The sequence below is a fragment of the Marmota flaviventris genome, chromosome 8, assembly GCF_047511675.1.
Source record: "Marmota flaviventris isolate mMarFla1 chromosome 8, mMarFla1.hap1, whole genome shotgun sequence".
In the NCBI taxonomy this organism is placed as follows: domain Eukaryota; kingdom Metazoa; phylum Chordata; class Mammalia; order Rodentia; family Sciuridae; genus Marmota; species Marmota flaviventris.
Window position 1 is genome coordinate 42,777,502 of NC_092505.1, and position 23,196 is coordinate 42,800,697.

The 23,196-nt window shown below is 47.5% G+C and overlaps 1 protein-coding gene across 1 annotated transcript in view; it reads right to left on the reverse strand.

The window, feature by feature from the left end:
- Dgkg (diacylglycerol kinase gamma) overlaps positions 1-23,196 on the reverse strand; it is a 162,879-nt gene that overhangs the window by 92,889 nt on the left and 46,794 nt on the right. The window contains exons 10-18 of the mRNA XM_027951541.2: positions 21,977-22,065; positions 18,947-19,063; positions 17,860-17,952; positions 15,835-15,894; positions 13,313-13,392; positions 12,109-12,183; positions 9,586-9,671; positions 4,034-4,123; positions 2,776-2,936 (exon numbers count right to left, since the gene is read on the reverse strand). Of these exons, the coding sequence (XP_027807342.1) occupies positions 2,776-2,936; positions 4,034-4,123; positions 9,586-9,671; positions 12,109-12,183; positions 13,313-13,392; positions 15,835-15,894; positions 17,860-17,952; positions 18,947-19,063; positions 21,977-22,065 (851 nt within the window). The remainder of the gene's footprint in view (positions 1-2,775; positions 2,937-4,033; positions 4,124-9,585; positions 9,672-12,108; positions 12,184-13,312; positions 13,393-15,834; positions 15,895-17,859; positions 17,953-18,946; positions 19,064-21,976; positions 22,066-23,196) is intronic.

Sequence of the window (23,196 nt, forward strand, 5' to 3'; positions counted from 1 at the left end):
GGGCTGTGCAGAGGCCACAGCTCAGTGGGCCCCGGAGCTCAATGCTGATGGTTCCAGGCTCCACCACCCAGGGGCTTGGACTCCTTCTATAGCTCTCTAAGCCATCACTCTCTCTTATAAAACACAGTAAAAACTGCATGATGACTTCATGTACCAACATGGAAACTGGACCTGGTGTGCTTAATAGGTACTCAATAAATGTTAACAAGCTACACTCTGGTTTCTGTTGGGAAGACCCAAGGTTTGGCAAAACTAATGATTGGGAGTCCATGTTCCAGGAGCCCTCTGGACACCAGACACCGGTCACATCTGACTGTTGGGAGCTGAAGATGGCAGTGCTCCAGTCGGGGGAAGTGGATCCAGGGTAGTAGGTCTGAAAAGGGGAGGGTTCTTAGAGCAAGAAGAGGAGGGAGGGTGTCTGCACTGGTCACTGGATGGGGGACCAGGAAGGGGACACTAGGGGAAGATGTCCCTCCCACCTGAGGCTGGAGGCCTGGGGGATAAACTAGCTTGGGGCACAGGAACCTCTAAACTTGTTCCTAGTCCATTATCTCCAGCCTCTCAGAACCTGATAATGGGCTCAGCAATGCTTCTGTCTTCTGTTTTGGTCATAGAAAAAGAGCTCTGGATTAAGAATCAAAAATTAAGACGGGTGGAACATATACACAATGGAATATTACTCAGCCATAAAGAAGAATGAAATTATGGCATTTGCCAGTAAATGGATGGAACTGGAGACTATCATGCTAAGGGAAACAAGACAATCCCCCCAACCAAAGGCTGAATGTTTTCTCTGATATAGGGATTCTGACTCACAATGGTGGGAGAAGTATTGGAGGCTCACCAAATTGGACAGGGGGTAATGGGGGAAGGGAGGGGGGATGGGAATGGGAAAGACAGTAGAATGAATCAGACATAACTTTCCTATGTTCATATATGAATACTCGACCAGGGAAACTCCACATCATGTACAATCACAAGAATGGGAAGTTATACTCCATGTATGTGTGATATGTCAAAATACATCCCTATTGTCATGTATAACTAAAAAGAACAAATACAAAAAAAAAAAAAAAAAGGTCAAGAGCCCTATGTGTAAGCTAGGGAGGAAAAAGGAAAAAGTGTGTGTGGGAATCTCACGAAAATCGAAAGGAGATCAGTAGTGGAAAGGGACCAGGGGGTGGGAGGTGGGAAGTGCTGGGGTGTGATATTGACCAGATCATATTGTTATATTGAATGCAGGTATGAATACGTAACAACAATCCCATCATTATGTACAACTATCATGTATGATTAAAAATGTGAAAAAAGTTAAGGTGAGTCCCTAAATCCAAGTCTCTGTTCCCCTCATTCATAAAATAAAGATGATAATTCCCTTTAAAGTAGTCATAAGAATAAAAAGTAACTGAATATATAGTAAACTTTAAATCCTTCTGTGAGTAGAAGATATTATTATATGTAATCCTTTCCTCTCCCGTGCTTCACCTTTTGTCTTCTTAGTAAAAAATAAAACGTTTCCTTCAACCTGCTGTCCCCTCAAGCTACCCATCAGTTCCTTTGTGTTTCCTCACTATTATATTTTTTAACCACCAAATTTTTCAAAAGAGTTTGTGGAGTGCAGATGCCACTCAGCCTGGGGCAGAGGACTGGGTGAAGGGATTTGTATGCACATAAAACCTGGTAGCATAATTCCAAAGATGGGGAAACAGAGAGGAAGGACCTTGGGCTCAGGGTGAGTACAGCTGTTTGTGTTCTAGTTCTGCCTCTTATGAGTCAAGAATCCTGAAGGCTCTTCCGTAAAATGGGGATGATGGGAACAAGGGTATCTGCAGCACTGCTGTGAGGACTAGACCCCATTAAGCCTAGCAATGTGGAAAGCCTATAGTAGATGCTCAATAAATGTTAGTGTCCTGGCTGTAACTCCTCTCCCAAACCTCGGCTGTATTTGTGAACATGAGCCATCCTTTCACTGTCCCTTCCCCGCCCATCCCGTCCCCGGCAGTGTAGAAAGCAGTGCCCACTCAATGTTCTTTGAAGCTGAATTTAGCAAATAAGGTGACTGAGCTACAACTAGCTGTCCTGAGGGCTTGGGATGCCAGGGAACATGGTGCTGTCCTTGTGCTATGTGTGTGTGTTTGTGTGTTGTGTGTGTGTGTGTGTGTGTGTGTGTTCAGGAGGGCATGTGCTCTTGCATTAGTGAGTCAGGCACATCAAGCTAGGTCTTTCAGTCAATGCAGAGTGTGCTGACAGGGTGAGCATCAAGGACCATGAGAACCAGGGAGTGGTCAGTCAGGAGGAAATGCCTCCCCACAGAGGTTTATGAAGCACTTAGAGCACTGTACTGAGGAGAGGAAGAAATCCTGAGTGCTAAGCCCACCAAGCCAGGTGGGACCCCAGGGTCCTCCCTTGAGGATCAGAATTCCCAATTCCTGAAGCCTATGTGAATGTTTTCTCCTATTCCTGCCCCTTGGATATTTCTCAGTGTTGGTTTTCTTGAACTGCTTCAAATTACCTAAAGGGTAAATATGTCTTTTGAAAAATTTCTAACCTTTCACTGTGTGTTAGTTAACATAATAGAGAAAACAATTTCCCCCATAATCAAGGGATGGAAGGGCTGTGTCACGAGGGTGTCCACATTTATACCAGATTTCAGGATGCTCAGACACAAGTCAGGACTGAGGCAGGGCAGGACAGACCCAGAGGGGATAGTGGAAAACTGGAGCCCTTCTTGGGCATTTTTCTACTATGCAGAAAGGTGACCCCTGAACAACTCACCACGCCAATGGAAAAATAGTTGTTCATGATGCTGTATGGAACCTGGTCCCCGTTCTCCACCTCCTCTCTGGGGATGACTTCCAGATACCAACGGTCCAGCATCACCAAGGGGCTTTGCTCGATGTCCTTCAGGATTTTTGTCAAACTGCCCCCTTCATAACCTGTGGATGATGGCATTGCATTTGCCACCAGAGCAGAAAGGCTAAGTTGTTGCTGATGCACAGGTAGCTGTCAGGACAGGTGACCCTATGGGCATCTGGGACCAGGTAACTTCCCAGTGTGTCTGTGTGGGGGAGACACTTGTGGTCCTTGAACCACAGAGAAGGGAAGGACAATAGAGTAATTAGGAAGAGGCTGGAGTGATTTGAAAGTCCGAGGTGGGGGTGGGTGCTGGCTAAAGGTGGGTGGGTCTGTGGAGCTGAAGGGAGCCCTATTGAATTGGTGGGCTGGATGGTTGGGAAGCTGTGTGGGGGAGATAACGGATCCATGCCAGGACTGTGTCATGTGGGAGATGGACAGGGTGGTAGGCAGAATGTTAACCTGGCCTGTAGGGCGGGCTCCTGCTTCCTCTGACTTGCCCACCAAGAAAGAACCAGTCTCTGAATCCTGATACACCCTGACTGGTCTACAATCACTCCTTGAATTGATAAGCCATCCGGAGTCCCTGCAGCTCTTCTGCCTGCTGGACCGATCTGTCCACTCTGCGGTAAGCTGAACTTCCTCTGCAGCTTGCCCAGTTCCATGGGGGCTGTGGCCATATGTAAAATTCTCCTTAGTGCCTGCTCTTTGCACTGTAAACCGATTACCACTGTGTGACCCCCTTTAGGGAAATTTCAAAATGAGATCCCACAGTCCTGGGCACCTGGGATAATCTGAATGTTCCTAATGACTCTAACTAGGGATGAAGTATTTTTGTCTGCATTTTGAGTCCTAATTCAGAAGATCATTGTTTGGGGGACAGGGAATTTCACATAGAAAACACTTGTCTATGTGAACTCCTATTGGAAGGGGCACTGGGAAGGGACAAATGAGATTTGGTCTTTACCCTAAAGTTGCATATGTTCTATTGGCTCTAAGCTGAAGGCTTCAGGATGATAGTAATTATAGGGAGGTGAGCACAGGGTTCTCAGAGCCCAGAAGAGGCGCTTCTATTTGAAACCCAGCAGGGAACAGAAGGCAGAGAAAGGGTCACAGATCGCCTCTGTAGAGCATCCCTGTAAGCAGAGCTCTGGTCCCCAGGGTAGCATCATATACTCACCTCCTCCCCAACGGAGACATCGGGCAAGGTCATTTCCTGTTCCAAGAGGCAGGACAGCCACTGGTGGATGCTTTGCAAAATTTGCCTTATCTGCAATCCATGCAAAGAAACAGAGAACCATATACCATTGGATTACAGAATTCTTGGGTTATTTTGCTATCCTTGATCTGATGCATGAACCCTTCCGCAGCAATCTGTTTGACACCTCCCATGATGGAGAACTCACTACTTCGTAAAGCTATTTCTTCCTTCTGCAGTGTGTTAACCACTACAAATTGTGCCACATCTGTCAATGTGCAATTCATGTTGAGCTAAAGCTGTTTCCCTGTAACCTGTACCTGTTGGTCCAAATTTCATCTTAATTCTGTTCTTTGAGATAACAGTATGCCCCTCAAAAACATTGGTTTGTAGTTTTGTTTGTTTCTTGGTTCCAATGATTGAACCGAGGGGTGCTTTACCACTGAGCTACACGCCCAGCCCTTTTTATTTTTATTTTTTTGAGACACAGTCTTGCTGAGTTGAACTTGCAATCCTCCTGCCTCAGCCTAGTTTGCATTTTTTTCAATCCTGATGATAACCAGCACTTGTTCCCATTCATCTCTGACACCAACCCTGCAAGATGTTCTCTTTGAAGATGAAGAAATGAAAATTCACCAAGGAAAAATAATTCTGGAGCCAGAATCCAATCCCAGATCTTTGTGGCTCCAAGTCCATTCTCATTTGTCCCTTCCCAGTGTCCCTTCCTCCACTTTTCAGGGGCTTTGCAGGTGCAGATGTTATTAAAATGGGTGGGTCTAAAACATTAAGGGATAGTGGGGGCATTTGGAAAACTGAAAATTTGGGGCATTTTTAAAAAAAATTTAAAAGTTTAAAAAATAATCTTGTATTAGCTGGGCACGGTGACACATGCCTGTAATCCCAGTGGCGCAGGAGGATCATGAGTTCAAAGCCAGCCTCAGCAAAAGTGAGGTGTTAAGCAGCTCAGTGAGACCCTGTCTCTAAATAAAATACAAAACAGGTCTGGGGATGTGGCTCAGTGGCTGAGTTCAATCCTTAGCACCACCCAACCCTCAGAGAAAAAAAAAACCAAAAAAAAAAAAAAAAAAAACCCAAAAAAACCCCTTGTGTTAAACAAGCAAAATCTCCAGGTGCTACGGACACCCCATACCTATAATTTATCATTTCCACCACTTTTCAGAATTTGGAACACACAAATTCCTACTCTTTTCTCCCTTGCTGGTTGTGAATGAACACTGAACAGAACCATCAGAGAATGCAGAGCAGAACATGTTTTCCTCTGGCTACGGAGCCCCAGCAGCCTGTTCACAGGCAAGGCTGGTTAAAGAGGGAGATGTAGGCACCCACTGGACTCCAGAGGGGCACACTGACAGACCCTGGGTCACAGTGCCCTTGGATGTAAGTCATGTGACTCGGGATGCAGGAATGGCAGGATTCAGCAGCGGAGGCTCGGAGGCTCAAGCTGGGGCTGCCTGCCTGCCAGTGTTGAGATGGAAGATGGGGCCATTCACTCATGGATCCTGGTCCTGCGACTCAAGCTGATGCCTTCCTGCCTCTGCTCACGCTGTCCCCTTTGAGTCCCCATCTTGGCAGGTCTGCCATCTTCATGGCACTGAGCCTGGAAACCCATGTCATCTGTTGTGGTTTGGATCTGGAATGTTCCCCAAAGACTCAGGTGTTAAAGGTCTGTTCCTCAGCCCAGCAGTGTTCAGAGGTGGGGCTCCTGGGAAGTGACTGGATCATGGGGGCTCTGCACTCATCAGTTGATGAATTCCTGGCTGATGACATGAAGCTTTGGGAGGTGGGGCCTGGTGGGAAGAAGTAGATCACTGGGGGCGTGGCCTGGAAGGGTATTTCCTCTTCCCTCCCCCCCCCTCTTTTTTTTTTCTACCAGGGATTGAACCCAGGGATGCTTAACCACTTAGCCACATTCCCAGCCTTTTAAAAAATATTTTATTTAGAGACAGGGTCTTGCTAAGTTGCTTAGGGCCTCACTAAGTTTCTGGGGCTGGCTTTGAACTTGCGATCCTCCTGCCTCAGCCTCCTGAGTATTTCTTGTCCCAGCCTCTTCGTCTCTCTCTGTCTCTGCTTCCCAGTCGCCAGGAGCTGAGCTGCTTTCTTCTGCCACAGCTTCCGCCATGATGTTCTGCCTCGCCTCAGGCCACAGCAACAGAGCCCACCCACCAAGGCCTGAGACCTCGGAAACTGTGAGCCAAAATAAATCTTTCCTCCTCTAATCTGTTTTTCTCAGATATTTTGTCAGTGATGCGAAACAGACTCTCAGTGATCTCTTCTCTCCGTCCCCACGGTAATGCCTGGGTGCAGGGATGATCCCTTCCCACTGATAACTGCTGCAACAGCCTCCTCCCTGTTCCTTCTGCCTCTAGTTCTACCTCCTAGTGTCTTCTCCATATTTCTGTTGAGGCAGACAACCCTCGGGCTCCGGCCCCATCACCTCAGCTTTCCTTCTATGGCACCAGGCCCCGGCTCTGCCTTCTTCCTAGTCTCGTCTTTCTGCATGCCTGACTGCCCACTCCACTGGTCAACCATCCTGAAACAAATCACAGAGCTCTCTGTGGCTCAGCTTGGAAGCCACCTCTGGGAGGCCCTCCCTGGTTCCCTTGGTCTGGACCTGGTGCCACCCCAGGCTGTTTCCTTAGCCTCAGGGATGACCTCATCACACTCTCTGGCAGTCGTCCACTCATTGGTCCTCTGGATGGACGGCAGCCCCGCCCCCAGGGGAATATGTCTCACTGGCAGCGGCTTCTCCACAAGTTTATGGAGGCCTACTACACGCCACATGCTGGGTGAGGCGCTGTGGCTCTGATGGCGGAAAAGCCCTGGTGCTGGTGTTTACCATACACTCCAGGGTCCTCACGCACAGAAAGCACAATTTCACATTCATATCAGAAAGGAAAGATGCTCGATTCTGTAATGAGGCGACTGAGGCTGGCGGGGTGTCAGGGGAGACTAAGATCTGAGGCAGAAGTCCATGGGCAGAGGCTGGGGAGCATTCCAGGCAACGGCCTGTGTGGGGAGGGGGACTGGCACGTCCAGAGGTCTGAGAGAAGGGCTGGATGGCTGGAGTCCCAAGGGGGAGGGACAGACAAGTTACAGGAGGCTGGAAGGGTGGGTGGAGGCTGGGCTACCCAGGGCCCTGCAGGTCACCTGAAGGGTTTTGTCTTCATCCTGAGGATAGAGGGAAGGTGCTGATGGATTCCACGATGTCCTGAATCCACTGGCATTCAGGAAAAATCCACTCCCTGGCTGAAGGTGGGAATAGACCAGAGAGGGGACCATGGGGGACAGTGGAGACCACTGAAGGATGCCTGAACGCGTGTCCAGGGAAGGAGGGAGCACCTTAAGCAATGAATCCCTTTGCCTCTGATTTTTCTCTTTGGTCTTCTCATCTGTGGAAAATAACCTAACACTTTTTTTCCCCATCTCACATGATCTTTCATTCCTTATTCCGAACAGCTTCTGGCACCTGTGTTCTCTGAAGATAAATCTTCTGCAACTTTCCCCAAAGCCTGTTTTCCTCCCTCATGTCAGAGAGGGGACCTTGCAGGTAGCCCAGTACCACGGCCACCTGCCTTTTTCATATCAACCGTTCTTCCTGGGCCCCCAGAGAACTCCTCCCTCCTCCCACAAACAACTCCAGAGCCCGAGGTGACAGCAGAGCGTGGGTGGCTGCTCAGCAGGGCTGTGTCCATGGAAACCACTGCGCTGGTGGGGGAGCAGCAGGAGGCAGGTGTGCCTTGGCACCCTCCCTGGGAGGCCTGTGACAACTCCAGGAGCCTCTGTGCCCCTGCACAGCTCAGCACCTGGTCCTGGCCATCCTTGATTCCTTCATTCCCCCACATCCAGTCTGCCCGCAAATCCTGTTGCTTCTACCTTCCAAAGACTCTGGTCACTTCTCACCGTCTCCTCTTTCCACTGTGGCCAGTTCTGGTCACATCTCACTTGGGTCACTGCAGTACTGTCCTAAGTAGTCTTCCTGCTTGTTCCTCCTTTACTCAAAACTACCTGATGTCCTGGGATTCCCCCAGTATAAAAGCCATGTTCCAGTGTTATGTCCTATGTGTCCTCGTGACCTGGTCCCTCATGACTTCTGCGTCACATTCTGTAATGCTCTCTGTATGTCCTCTGCTCTGGTTTGCCTTCAAGAGCTCAGCCTGCTCCTACCTCAGGGCCTTTACACCTGCTGTTCCTTATACCTGGATTGCTCTTTCCAAAGGCATCTGTGAGGCTCACCCTTCTCCAGGTGTCCCTACAAACAAGTTCTCCTCTACGAGGTCTTCCCTGACCCCTCAGTTTTAGATTGTAATTCCACCTAACCTGTGTGCTTCCTTTGCTCCTTCCTGGCTATATTTTTCTCATCTTCTGATATTCTCTGTATTTCACATATTTCTGTGTTGCCTGGTTCTGGCCTCTGGAAGGTGGGCTCCAGCAGGGCAGGATGCTCACCTGTTTGTTCAGGTGGCACTTCCACATCCTCCAGGAGGGCCTGGCACATAGAGGCATGCAGGAGGCATCTGTGGAAGGACTGATGGGAAACCTGAAGCAGGCCGGGGCTCCTGGCTCTGGGCCTCCCTGACTCTGACGACTGTGCTCCCCAGCACTTCCTCTGGTGGCTTTCCTGTCCTTATGTTCCACATTGCAGTGTTTCTCTGGGTCCTTTGGGCTCAGATCTTGGCTATGCCCCATTGCAGAATTTCACAGCCAGTTTTCATCACTTCTTGGGGGTGCTGTCTCCACTGATCCAGGCGTGGCTGAGCCACAACCCTGGCCTCCAGATTCTCAGCCTGGGCCTCTCCAATGCCCCCTTTGGTCACAGCCCAGCGTGACCTTTCTTTGCTTGCATGGAGCCACATCTGGGTCCAGATGTGCTTTCTGGACCCAGGCTCCAGATGTTCATCTCCTGATGATTTCCCCTGGGTATGCAGCTATGCTTAGTGCTCTGGTTTCTACTGTCCAGCAGGCATCTGCCTTGAGTCCCAATCCCCCTCTTCCTTCCCCTCAAAATCTGACCTGTGATACTCCTCAACCCTGGCCATGACATATTTTTGAGGAATGGCCTGAAACTGAACTGTTATCTTCATGTCTTTGGAAGAACTCTCATTATTTTAATTTCTTCTTCTTCTTTTTTTAATCCAAAGTAGATATTTAGTTAAGCATCAGTTCAAGGGTAGAAATAAGGATGAACAAAGTGTGGCTACATTTCTCTCTTCTTGTTATTGCCTTCTGCTAACTTTATTTATTTACTTATTTTGGGTACCTGGGATTGGACTCCAGGGCACTCAACCACTGAGCCACATCCTCAGCCCTATTTTGTATTTTAATTAGAGACAGGGTCTCACTGAGTTGCCTAGGGCCTCACTGTTGCTGAGATTGACCTTGAACTCAGGATCCTCCTGCCTCAGTCTCCCCAGCCACTGGGATTACACGTGTGCCACCACGCCCAGCTGCCTTCTGCTAACTTTAAATATACTCACTATAAATAACCAGCAAAGGCCCCTCCAACCCATTCTTACCAATGCAATCCAAGATCCAGCCAACTGTCCCATCTCCTCCACAGGCCAGAACACGGAAGTCTGGAGTATCACGGAAGAAGTTCAAGCTGGGAAATAGAGGAAAGTCCATGTTAGTCTTGTCACTAGGCTTGAATTTTTGAGTTAGAGTCTCTCTGTTCCCCAGGAGTATGTTAAGATCTCGATTCTTTTTTGGAGTTGAAAGGGTCACTTAATGTTCTGAAACTAGAAATCATTATGCATTGCCACTGAGTATGTAGAAAAATCCCAGAGAGCTATCCTTGTATAAGGAGAATCTGACTCAACATTCAACATAAATAGAAAGCAGTTTTCTAGAAATTCTCTGTGATTTGGGCAGAGAAACCTACAGTTTGCACAATACAAATAACCCCCAATATTTTGACTCCTTTTGAATTCTCCTGCTTGTTATGTCCTTGCAACCTCCCCTTTAAGGGAGATGCCCTGAATTGGCTGAATTCATTTTGCAATTTTATGGGTCCAGAGCTAATTGGAGAAATCACCCCATTTTTCCCCAGAAGTTTTAACTCTAATTTAGAGCAGGCTTCTCAACCAGGGGTCCATCAATCTCCAAGGAGGGTCTATGGATAGAATTCAGAAGGTCATTAACTTGAAGAAGAATATATTACATTCATGTCTTCCCTAACCTCTCACTGAAATTTAGTATTTCCTTAAATTATGACTGTAGGCAACAAACCACAGACTTATTAACAATACCTATGACTTTGGCAGCAATCAAAATCAAAGATATTTTTACAGTGTGGCATATCTCAACCTATCATGTATGTTCATTGCTGCTTTGAATTTGCAATAGTTATTTGACCTGGCTATGGATGTTCTATATAATGTGTTGATAATGCATATGTAGACCTATATCACCAATTTATTTTTTACTGTATCGGTACATATTTTTCAACATAATTATCTTCTCCAGTAATCTTGTATTATTTCATTTTGTGTATTAGGAAATAATATTCCAAGGAGGGATCCATAGTCTTTACTAGACTGGCAAAGGGGTGTCTGGCATAACATGGTTAAGAAATCCTGTTTTAGAACAGAAGTGACCTGTGAACACCTTGGGTGAGACTCAGAATCTAAGGTCATACTTCTTCTCTGCCTAGCCTGGTGGTCTGAGAAGACCCCTGGGGCTCTCTGAGTCACGGATGCCTGTGAAGGCAAATTAATATTTCTTCTTTTCCATCTCTCTTGCAGAACTCTGCTTTCCTACAAGAAGTGAATTCTGAATGGAGGCTCCCTTCAGCCAGATGGCCTGTCTGATTACAGATGGATACACTCATCAGAGACACTCGGGACCCACCAGCACTGGGAGTAGGCCCTGACCTGTTACCCATGGTAAAACATATCAAAAAGGTTAAGACAGAGGACTGCATTCCAGTATTGAAATACCCAAGAGGAGGGTGGGCTGGTGAAGGCACTTGTGGGCCGCAGCTATCCAAAAAAAATGGGCATTCATGGCAACCAAGGCAGAAACCTCAGCAGTCTAGATGGATTCTGCTTTCAAATTAGTTTTATAGTTAAATTGTGGTAGTAGTACTGAATCTGCTGGCACATTTCTAATTTTAACCTGATTTTGTCCTGCCAGTGCTATAAATAACAGCTTTGTGTCAGACAATCAAAGACAGGGACGGATTCTATGTTTTGGTCTTTTCTCCAGCCAGCCCCTTTGAGGGGTCTCCTGGAATTCAGAGTTAGAACTGCAGGTTAAGATGAGGGAAAACCCAGCTAGTTGTGCACAGCTCGAGGCGGAGACTGGCCAGGAGGTGGCGCTAGAGCACAGATTCTGACTGGGAAGAGCCCAGTCTTTCCGTGCCTTCCGGCGCCACGCTGGGGAGCCCTCCAATTACAGGGTCTGGAAATTCCTCATGATAGCTGCGGCACGGGGCCCAGCTCCTCCTATCAGAACTCCAGTCAAAATATAAAGCACTTCCTTTTCTCCAACCTTCTGCTAAAGAGCAGGGAAACAGCAAGAGGAGTAGCAGGAGAAGGGCCACAGGGAGTGTAACCACCTCAAAAATGGATCATCCAGAAAAACAATGATTTCATTGTATAACCAAGTGTCTTGATCCTCAAATGCCCCCATAGTGGAACAGAGGGTGGACCTCTGAGTAGCCACATAGATTTCCAAAATGCTAGTGATAAGAACACTTTCTCCTACCTTGGGTTGACTAGGAAGACGCCCGCTAGCACAGCTTTACCATCAAGTTAAAATATTTCACCAGTCGCCTTCCTAGCAATCACAGGAATGGTATATGCAATTTCCCCATCTTATAGACCAACTCCTTTATTTTGGGGACAAGGTAGGAAGCCACTTCTCAGAGTTAGCCATAAGGGGTGATTCTGAACACATCCAGAAGAGTGTGATGTGAGAAAGATAAAAGGCATCCATGGTCTTTTCAGGGATGAAACACATTAAAAAGGTGACAAAAGAAGGTATCTTCTGCAGAGGTTAGAAGAGAGGGATGAGAAATAAAGATACTGTCTCCATACCCTGGAGTAGGTCCCCCATTGTCCAGGTTGAAAACTTGTTTGGGGTTGAGCAGGTAGTGGAATTTCCGAAGAATTCTATGGGGGAGAAAAAGAGAGAGAGAAAAAAAATTTAGAGGGTAGGGGAGGAAAATGTCATTGCAAAAAGTCACATTAGGGTGACCCCCTTTCTCCTTGTCTTCCTCCACTCTTGGGATTCACCAAGACCAGCAGTGGGTGGGTGCCTGGGGTGGTGATGATCTTACACTTAAAAGGCAAAAGAAAAAGAAATCAGTAGTCAGATTGAGCATCCTTTTAAATGTGAGATGGGAGAAGAGTGCCTGCAGACCTAGTATATCCCAGGTCTATCTGGCATCACCACATCCTCACCCCTTGGTCCAAGGCTGCCCCTACATCTAAGATTCCAACTCCTACCCCAGGAGCCTCACCCCTTCTTTGCAGAGAACAGAGCAGAGAAACCCAGAATTTCTTCCTCAAGAAGACTTTCTCCCAAATGTTCTGTGTGGCTGGGGCAATGTGATGTCTGGAGGTATCAAAGGACCCCCTAGAGAAAGGCCCCTACAGCCCCCAATCAGGAGCAAATTCAGGAGGAGGTGGGCTTGGACACCTGAAGGGGAGCGACCACATCTGGGCCTGATCTCAGGGCTCTAGTTGGAGACTAATTAGGTCCCTTGGACCAGAACGGGGGTCCTCATAGTTCTTGTTTAGCTCTACTTATTCTTATTTCATAACATGGATTCCAGATCACTGTCATCTGCTCATCACCCTGGAACTGAACAGCCTCCAAGGCAGAAGTGGCTCTCTCTTCCCACTCTGCTTAGCAATCCCCAGTTTCCAGACAAGGGGGCATTTTCTTCACTCCTGAGGTGGGTGCTCTGCATTCTCAGGGATGAGAACAGGTCAGGTGAGTCCTGCCGTCTCTTTAACCAAGAAAAGACATGTGAGACTCGGAGGGAAGAGGCTTCTCAGGATTCAGTCTGAACTCTGCAGTGGCTCATGAGATAGACGCTGCGTTAAGCACTGGGCTATCCTAATTCTTAAAATAACCTAGGAGAGGAGATATTGTTATCTTCCTAAGGCCCGGGGGCCAGGAGATGAAGGCCCAGTGGTGGTGCTGGGATTTGAGCCTGGGTCTCCATTCTGCTGTGGTCAAGGGGAGGAAGGGGCTTGTCTTAGCCATTCCACTTTGAAAGAGAAGAGAACATACCTTTCTCCTTGTCTCCCTCCACTCTTGGGATTCACCAAGACCAGCAGTGGGTGGGTGCCCGGGGTGGGGATGATCTTATACTTAAAAAGCAAGAGAAAAAGAAATTAGGTCTGCTTTTCCAGAGAGCAGGGCGGGGGAGACGAGAGCTTGATGCTTAGACAGCTTCGGAAAGGTGGATAGGAAGCAGGCCCAGGCATGGAGGAGAGGTGATCGGGGAGGCAGGTCTTTGTCCACTGGCTGAGTTTTCTGAGGGGCCAAGAGGCTACGTGTTTCCAGCTCAAGTGGCCTTTCAGTGGTGCTAATGGCAATGAGGGTTTGAGATTGGGATCAGAGATGGGGCAATGGCACTGTAGCTTCAAGTCATTCAACAACGGTGTGGCATTGTGCCCACATCACAAGATTAAATTCTGTGAGGGACACAACTGAATGCAATCCTAGAACGTGTGGCCATCTGGTCACACACATAAATAAAATAACACTCATGGAGTGAAAAAAAATCACTTCCACTCTGGCACCTTCTAGATTCGCATTTCCAGACCCAATTTTCCTCTTGAGCTTGTCCTGCATTTCTGACTCCCCGGAGCCGCCTTCAAGTGGACGTTTCCCATCACTACCAGGTCAACATGCCCCAACCTGACTTATCTTCTTTTCCCATCAAACTGATCTTCTCCTGGTTCTGTGCTCCTGATAAAGGTACTGTTATTCATCCAGTGTTTCAGGGAAGATCCTAATCTGCCAAGTCTTCCCCTGGAATGTCCTTTCATCTCTAGCAGCTGTCACAGAACCCATGCTGCTTGGGTGTTTTCCATCCCAGGGAAGTCCTATATGTTGCCCGCTTCCCAGAACACCATGTCAGGCACACCACTCCTGGGCAAACACCTTTAGTGACACCTCACTGCCCAGGGGATAACATCTGTATCTCTGAACCTGGCATCAAGGCCTTCTGGATCTCACCCCATTCCACTGCTGTGGTCTCATTTCTTCTAACCCCAGCTGCAGTTCCAGCCCAACCCTGCTTGCACCCTTCAGGGAGTGTCTCCTAAATTCTCTCCCATGCATCTGATCACCATTCTCCTCCTGTTCTCTACCCTGAAATGCTCATTTCCTTCTTTGTGACTTCTTAAAAAAAAAAATCCAAACGACTTTTCATCCTTAGGACCCAACTTCAGAGCCATCTCCTCTATGAAATTCCCCTCAATCATGGCAACTGAAGCTTTTACATTTAAAACATGTCATATCTTTTGGAGTTTCTTTTGTTGTTTATTTGTATTTGTCTTTTACTGTCTTAGGTAAATGTCTCAAGGCATTATTAACTGGATTTTCAATGCTTCAGGAGCAGGGCAGGGTGTGTGTATAACCCTCTTCCCAAGGGCCCCTGGCACCAGACACAGCAGCAGGCGATCAATAAGCACTTGTGGATTCAGCTGAATGACATTCTGACACAGAGGCAGCTCTGCTCCATGTTCAACATCTAATGCCTGCTATCTCAGATCTTAAACTAAAAAAGCCAGCAAACACAGCGTGCCATGTGGTTTGAAGAGAACTGTAGCACTGTTTGTGATTTTTAAGAATTCTTTTAACTGCTCAAGGGACTTGTGACACCCAGAATCATCTTGGAGCCTGAGGAATAAGCCCTTAACTTCCGGAAGTGTTAAAAGTATTCAGCAATCCATACAGCAAGGGTCCTGCCCGATCAGAACTGATGTAGGACAAGCAGAAGAATCCATATCTAACAACTGTTATACCTGCATGCTTGTGTGTGTGTGTGTGTGTGTGTGTGTGTTCCACTTGACTTGCTGCCCTTCTGGGTGTCTAGAGCTTTCTCATCTATTAAGGTTCCTCCATTGTTTCAGCTTAATTTTTAAAACAAACAAATCTGCACACTCTCATTTAATCTCGCAGCACCTCCAGGAGGTGAGGAATGCAAGGATTTCCATGACCCTTTTCAAACAAGGAGACTTAGGTCGAGGGTGGAAGAGGAGGCCCTAACTTTCCTATTTCCTTTTCTGGTTCTTTGTACCTCTTCAGGATGCCTTGCTTGCATTCCTTTTGTGGAAGGCAGAAAGAAAAGGTGTTCACTGGTGAGCCTGAGTAAAAACGAATTCTTAAACTTACATTGAAGGATTAAGAACTTTTGGATTTGGCGAACTACGTTTTGACAGTTGTGTTCTGGAGACAGATTGGCAATCTTGGAAAAATCTATTGTCTACTTCTAGGCCACACTTTTGTTATGGTTTAGGAGGTCTGCATACTGAAGGCTTATGTAATTTGCTCCTATAGAGGTGATCAAGCCAATTAGACCAGCGATGGGATCAGCCAACCTCCCTTCTCACCACTTGCCTACAGTGTGGCGGTCAAAGGTAACTCCAGAGGCCCGGAATAAAGTGTCCTCCTGCGTGACAGAATTGATCAGATGAGAAAGCAAATGTTGAGTACATTTCCTTAGAACCCAAACCCCGGCCTCCCGGCCACTGTCTTGGACCCATTTGGAATAAGCAACTGGACTGCAATCCATGAGATACCTGCATTACAAGCTCGCCCTTGGCTGCCATACTGCCATCAGACTTTCCACCTTGTCTGTCCTGTGAGGAGAGAGGAAAGACAAGCATCTATTGAAAGAAAAATAAAAACCTAATATAAGGGAAGAGATCTGGTGAAAACAAATGGCTATCAGCTCTGGAGGCTGAGGTAGAGGATGGCAAGTTCAAAGCCAGCCTCAGCAACTTAGTGAGACCCTATGCAACTCAACAAGACCCTGTCTATAAATAAAATACAAATAAATAAATAAATAAAGCACTGGGGCTGTGACTCAGTGGTTGTGCACCCCTGGGTTCAATACCTGGTACATAAAAACAAAATCAAAAACCCAACAACAAATGACTAGTATCAGCAAAGCCAGGTCAGTGTGAGTAGTTTTTCAATGTGGGACTTTGGATTTCAAGAAAGGAACGCAAACCTATGAGTTTCTCTGGGACTCTCCAGGACCCTGTCAATACTTGATCTGACTTTAACCTTGAGACACAGGCAAGGGACACAGGAGGAGACGTTACTAAAATTGGCAGAAATCTAATTTGTTGATGGAGAAGCTTGGACTATAAAAAGCAAGGTCTCACACTAAGCTTCTCTGCTTAGCATTATCTAATGATACAGCATTCGGTTGTGGTTCTTGGTTTTGTATTTTCAGTATTTATTATTTTATTGAGGTTTACTTAGCTTACAGCAAAATGCTCAATTTGAAATTGGACAGTTTGATGAATTTTTGCATATGTATGAGCCCTTAGAAATGCCGCCCCTCCAAGCATAGCCCTGTGTGACTCCAAGATCACATTGGTTTTGATTGGCTTTTGGATTTTATAGAGAGGGAATCAGAGAGAGTGCCTTTGTTTTTTTGAGTCAAGTTCTTTAATTCAGCATTATTTCTTTAAAATACTGTTTTTGCATGGGAGCACAATTTGTTCTTTCCCACTGCAATGTGGTATTCCATTACATGAATACCATATACCTATGGGTCTCAAATTATTTGTCTATCCTCCTGTTAATTGTCATTTAGATTTCTTCCAGTTTTGACTGCTATGAATAAAGTTGCCACAAACATTCTCATACATGTCTTACACACATGGAGTAAATGCTTGTACTTCTCAGAAAGATCCACAGAAGGGGAATTGTTGGGTTATGGAGTTTGTATGTTTGATACTGCCAAATGGTGTTCAAAAGGAAAATTTGTAGATTTTTAGTGAAAAAAAAAAAACTGGTTAAGTCAAGGGCAAGAAGTGAGGAATCTGTGGAATGTGGCAACAATTTTAAGATGAGAAGAGGAGTTAAATTGGTGCTTGTTTGAAAGAGGAATCTTGTTGGCCTGGTGGTGTGCACTCCTGTAATCCCAGCAACTCAGTAGGGCTGGGGCAGGAGGATCACAAGTTCTTTCCCACTGCAATGTGGTATTCCATTACATGAATACCATATGCCTATGGGAAATAAAAAATAAAAAGGGCTAGGGATGTAGCTCAGTGATAGAATGCTCCTGGGTTCAATCCCCAGTACCAAAAAAAAAAAAAAAAAAAAAAAGAAAAAGAAAAAGAAAGAAAAGAGAGAGGAGTCTTCAATACAGGAGACCAAAAATGTTTCAGGTGAGTATTAAAGGAGTTTAATTTTGCTTCTTTCTTTCTTTTCTCTGGAGTGTTAACACACTCCAGTGAAAGGCATCAAGGTAGGGGTGATCCATGTTTGGACATAGTAGAGAGGTTCCGTAGGGGTAAAGGAGGAGAGAGACCTCACCCTGCTTTAGCTGTACTCTGCCCACAAGGTGCGTAGGGTGAACGTGCTTCCTCCATGGTCCATCTGGACCCAGCAGTTGGGACCAGTTGCATCTGAGGAGTTTTCTCTCACAATTTGGCTGGCACATCCCTGACCCTTTCAAATGCACACTGAAAACACAAACCCTAAGAGTGGCTGGGGAAGCTCTCTGGGGGGCGGGAAGGTCTGAGTGCTGCCTACATCTGAACCACGAACTCAGAGAAGCAGAGCTCTGGCTGGGCAGGAGGTCTTACCCTGGTGACAGGACATATCGAGGTGGGCAGCAAAATATGGTCTCTGAGCTCCCCACCATCACACAACGTCGATAATTCACATTTGCGGTGAAACTGGAGGACAAAAGGGAGAGAAGAGTGAGAATGAGTGAAGGTGATGGAGGAACCAGCAGCTCGGAGGGTGCAGAGGTTTGCTGGGAGGCAAGCTGTCTAATGCCCCCTGAACCGTGAGCACGGCTGGCTCTGGAAGGATTGCTGAGAGTGTGTATATAGGTGTGTTGAGGGGTGCCAGGTCTGCCATGGGCAGAGAGAGGAGACCAAGAGCCTCAATGGCTACTGGAGCAAAATGGTCACGAGCGGGCCTATGCCCTGCTCTCCCTGTTGATTCTAGAGCCCTCCTTGGATTTCTGCTCCCCAGGCTTAAAGACTCTGGAAGGGAGATCTCAGTGAGCAAACTTGTAAGTAAACCCTGCAACTCAACCTCTGCATTCTGAGTTCTGCAGTCTGGTTTGGAGACACCTCCTCTTGGAGGTTGAAACCTGGTCAGGGGACAAGACATGGCTCTGAGTTGGATGTGGCAGGCAGGTTGGGCAGCTCAGTAGCTGCTAGAGGGGCTCCAGAGGGGCTGTGGACTCTATCTTATGCTGTGGTTGGTGGCGGCAGGCAGAGGCCCCTGGACCAGGCAGTGAGGCTGCTGTAAGGAAAGTGTCTGAGGGGAAGGTGCCCCTTCCTCTGGTGCCTCAAGGGGCAGGCACTCTAGTGGCTAATTCCTCTCCCACTCTGGCAGTGCCCTAGCCTCACATAGGTGAGGGAAGTGCGTGGTCTAGCCTATTGTTCCCAGCTGCCTGGGCATGCAGGCAATGGGCTGGACAGCTTCTTAAGCAGCCCTTACTCCCGTGATTCTGGGGGTGTCCCCTCTCTCTGGGCAGCTTGGTAATTGATGGGAGTACCATTAGACTGAGGGCATGAAACAGAGGCTCTGGGGCCTTCCTAGCCTTATTAGCCTAACTCCGGTTGTTCTCTGGCGGGATGTTCACTGCTCCCAGGCTGCAGCTTGAGCAAAAAAATCACATGGAAAAGAAGCAGGGCCACCTGGGCACCAACCCACCGTCATCCGGCACCACACGCAGTGCCGCGCGGTGACACTCTGGTAGCACTTGATACTTTTGTGGCACCGGTCACACTTGACGGAGGAGTTCCCTTCCACCCACGCGTGCTGCATCACCTGTGGGAGGGAAGCGAAGGATACCAGGGAAGGCAGCAGAACCATGACCCTGGACCGGGGCTGCAGGAGGGTGTGGGAGGAGTCCAGGAGAAGGGAAGGCTCTTTCCTATTTAGATGTTCATAGGATGCTGGCTCCCTCTCTGCCTGACCACCATTGTGCTAATCACAGTAGATGAAAAATCACTGCGTCTGAGTTTTGAATTGCTCATTTGCCCTGGCAAGCAGCCAAAGTGAGCAGCATCTCATCTGGAAGTCCATCTGTCTGTCTTGCAGAATTCCTCGCAGAGTGATGTGCTTGCATGGACCCTTTTCTGGAAGGCAGCACGGAGCAGGGAACATGGGAGGGCCTGGGCTGCAGACAAAACTGGTTGGAGTCACTGATTTTGAACTTCACAGCAGGGTGATTGTTGACCAGTTCCTAGACCTTTCTGAGTCTTAGGTCCTTCATCTGTACAAATTGGTATGATACGTCCCACTCCTCAGGTTGTTGGGAGGATACAATAAGAAAACACACTCAGAAGGGCCTCCCTACAACAGTCCCCATCTTTTGAAGGTGCCCACTGTTGGATAACTAACTCACTCCCCACTGCTCAGTCTGAGCTGCTCATCCGAACAATTTAGAAATTTTCTAGAAGTCATAGTGCCCACCCCACATTCTGAATGAATTAGTCTCTTATCATTAATATGTTCTAAAGTGTTCTGAGTGGTCATAACGGGCAGCCACGGTTGAAATGAACTCTAGATGAAGCTTAGACAAAAAGTCCAAGGAAACTAGTGAGGGTCCTAGTTTCACACCGGTTCCTGGAGAGCTAGCTGTAATCTGCTTCCTGCCCAGGAAGTGTAACCAGGGGAGGTTAGCAGCTTGGGAAGCAGGAGAGAATGTCTGTAGGTGAATGTGCATGTATAAGTACTGCTAAAGTAATGGCCCCTGACCTCCATCCAAGAGCCAGAATTACCAGCTGGCTCTGCTTGCAATGCCACAGGACTTCTCAGATTTCCATCAAGATACCCTGAGCTGCAGAAGGAAGAGGATGTGAACCTTGGGGGAAGATAGGGGTGCAGCATTGAGTGCCCAAATTCAAGCACAGTATTAAAAATACATGAAAATGTACAAGACTATCCCATGTTTGTATTAAATAAGAATAAATGTTTTAAATTGCTTAGCAATTAAATTGCTTGATGGCTCCCACTCTGGAATGTTTTTGGTAAAGATCACAGTTCCAAAAGTTGTGTCACACTCAGTTTGTAGCTTCTCACCTTCTGCCATATTGATTGTTGATAGAGCTAGGTTGGTTAATGGATGTGTCATCTATATGATCACATTGAATTTGCTCTCAGATCATTGTTATTTCTATTTTGCAGAGAGAAAAAGGCAAGGCTTCAGGGAGGTTAAGTGACTGGCCCTAGGTTCCAAGGCTGGTAAGTAGCCAACCAGGGACCCACAGCCAGGTCTCTGACTCCAAGTCCAGGGTCGTCTCCCCAGTGCCACATTGCCTTCTCCAGCCTCTCTGGGATCTGAAGAGATGGTGAGGGACTCGGGGTGTCCCTGCAGGCTCAGAAAATTGTGAATGTGCCCTGTTGGCCTCTCAGTGACCTCACTCTATTCTGAGTGGCAGGCAGCCAGAGTGCAGGCACAGGGCCTGAGCCCAGGAGGCACGCCAAGTGCCCCGGTGGAAAGCATGGGCATGGAAAGGGGTGTACATGGGGTGGTGTGGAGGGAGTAGACAAGAGGCCATGCGGTGTCCATGAGGCATGCAGAGGATTCCCCGGAGGTGCCCTTCTCTCTCAGGAGTACTTCCGTGGGAGGGGTGGGTACCACTCCCACCTGCTAAACATCTCCCAACTCAGCTTCCTCAATGGAATCTTCCTTTTGCAGCAATGCAGAGTGCCCTGCCCTTAATTTTAAGGACACTCAATTTCCAGACTCAGCAAATGGCACCACTCAATGGCCAAGAAAGAAACCTGGGAGCCCTACCTCTTCCTCTCTTTCATTCTCTCATCACATCACCAAGTCCTAGTTACCTCCAAATTACCTCTCACTCGGTCTCTCCTCCTTAGTCAATGGAACAGTCAATACTCAATGATCTGCATGGCCCCAGGGATGTCAGCACAGACATGGCCTCAGCCATGCAGACCCCACCCAGAGGGGCCCTCAATGCAACACTTGCCTTTTGCTTTAATTATGCCAAGAATTTCCCCCGCTGTGATTTCTTTCTTACACCATGCTCAGAACAATTTACCTGACTTGCAAATTCAATCACTCCTTGATTGAAGCTCTTTGAGGACCCTGTGGCTGCACAGAAAACTCCTTTCCAATTCCTGAGCTGACCTTACAAGACCACTTCCAGGTGGAGTCTCTTTCTGAATAATATCTCCTGTCACTTCCCTTTAAGCACCCTCTGTTCTAGCCCCACCAAACTAAGTACAGATCCCAGAATAAGTCATGTCCTGGGCCTTTACACACTCTTTCTGCCTGGACTGCTTTTACTCTTCAATACCTCTTGAAGTCCTCCTGATAATAGCTTTAGGGCACAACTCAAATGCCACCTCCTTTGTGAAACTTTCCCTGGCTCCTCATCCGTGCCTCAATCGTATGTTCCACAGAGCCTTATTATGATGGCACACCTCACTGCTGTGCACTTGCTGACATGTCTGTCCTTCCCTGTACACTGGGCAGTGCTTGAGCAGTCTGGGGACTTCCTCTTATAATCTGCGTGCCCACTAGCACAGTGCCAGGCAAGTGGTGGGCCCCAGAATGGATTGATGGATGAATAGGACGATTTAAGGGTGATCCTCAAAGCACAGAAGGGATGGGAGAAAGCTCCCAAAGCCCCTCCTGCCCAGGACTCTGTGTGATGGACATGTTGCCCCAGATGCAGCATGCAGTAGAACAAGGCACCAGGTGTCACCAACCTCACCGCTCCTTTTGGCTTTTGAGCACGTTTTGACACACCCAGGAATGTTTTTGGATACACAGCGCTCATGGACAGTGTATTTACAATCTACAAAGAAAAAAAATAATAAGAAAGATATTTGAGTGACTATCTAAGGAAGAGCCATCCCCCAACCTCCCAGCCAAGGCCTGTATCTCCTGCTGGATCTCCTCCTGTATCTCCTCCTGTGAAGGGCTGGGGACATGTGGAGCTGGCCTCATCTAATGGACATTCAACAGCCTCCTACTGTTCCTTGAGCAGAGTCCCCAGTCATCTTCCAGTTCTGCTCCTGTGTCTCCACCTGGGCACACTGCCTTCCTCTGTGAGCAGCGAATGCAGCAGGGAAATGTCCCCAGAAAGGGGAGAGTGAAATATCATCCTGCTTACTATGCCCATGTCATATCATGGCATGTCAGGGAAGTTGGGGAGTGGACAGAAAGACCAGGGGTCTCTGGGAAGGCAGGCCAGGCTTCATCTCTGACTCTGCCATTTGTAAGTCCACGTAATATTGGGTAAATTGTTTTATCTCTCTGAAATTGAGGGTTTTCTGCAAAATGGGCATAAATAGTCTTTTTCTTTGTAGGGATTTTGGCAGCATTAAATGATATAATTTACGTGAGGTACCATGTGCCTGGGTCAGAATAGCTATTCCAAATTACCACTGTTGTTTCTACTATTATGCAAATGGAAGAGGTCCACAGGCCTGGAACTTAAGAGGAATGAGAACTGGTCAATGCAAAGTGCCAAGACGGGGGATTTGAATTGGGCAAAAGGTCACTGGACACCTTCTTTAAGTTTGCTGAGGCCTGATCTTGATGGACAGCAGGCCCAACTCCACTAAGATGACCTTTTGCTGAGGTCACATGTGCAGATTAGAGGATCTGGACCACATGAAGGGACTTCCTTACTCAGTCTTTTTTTTTCTTTTTGGTTCCAGGGATTGAACCCAGGGGTGCTTAACCACTAAGAAACTTCCCTAGACCCTTTAAGACAGTTTTTAGTTTGAGACAGGGTTTTGCTAGGTTGCTGAGGGCCTCACTAAGTTGCTGAGGCTGGCGTTGAACTTGCGATCCTCCTGCCTCAGCCTCCTGAACTGCTGGAATTACAGGGGTGCACCGCCTCATCCAGCTCCTCACAGCCTTTGGTAGATTTCAGCTACTATTGATGTCCCTGTCTCGAGGTGGTTGGCAGGGCTGTGTG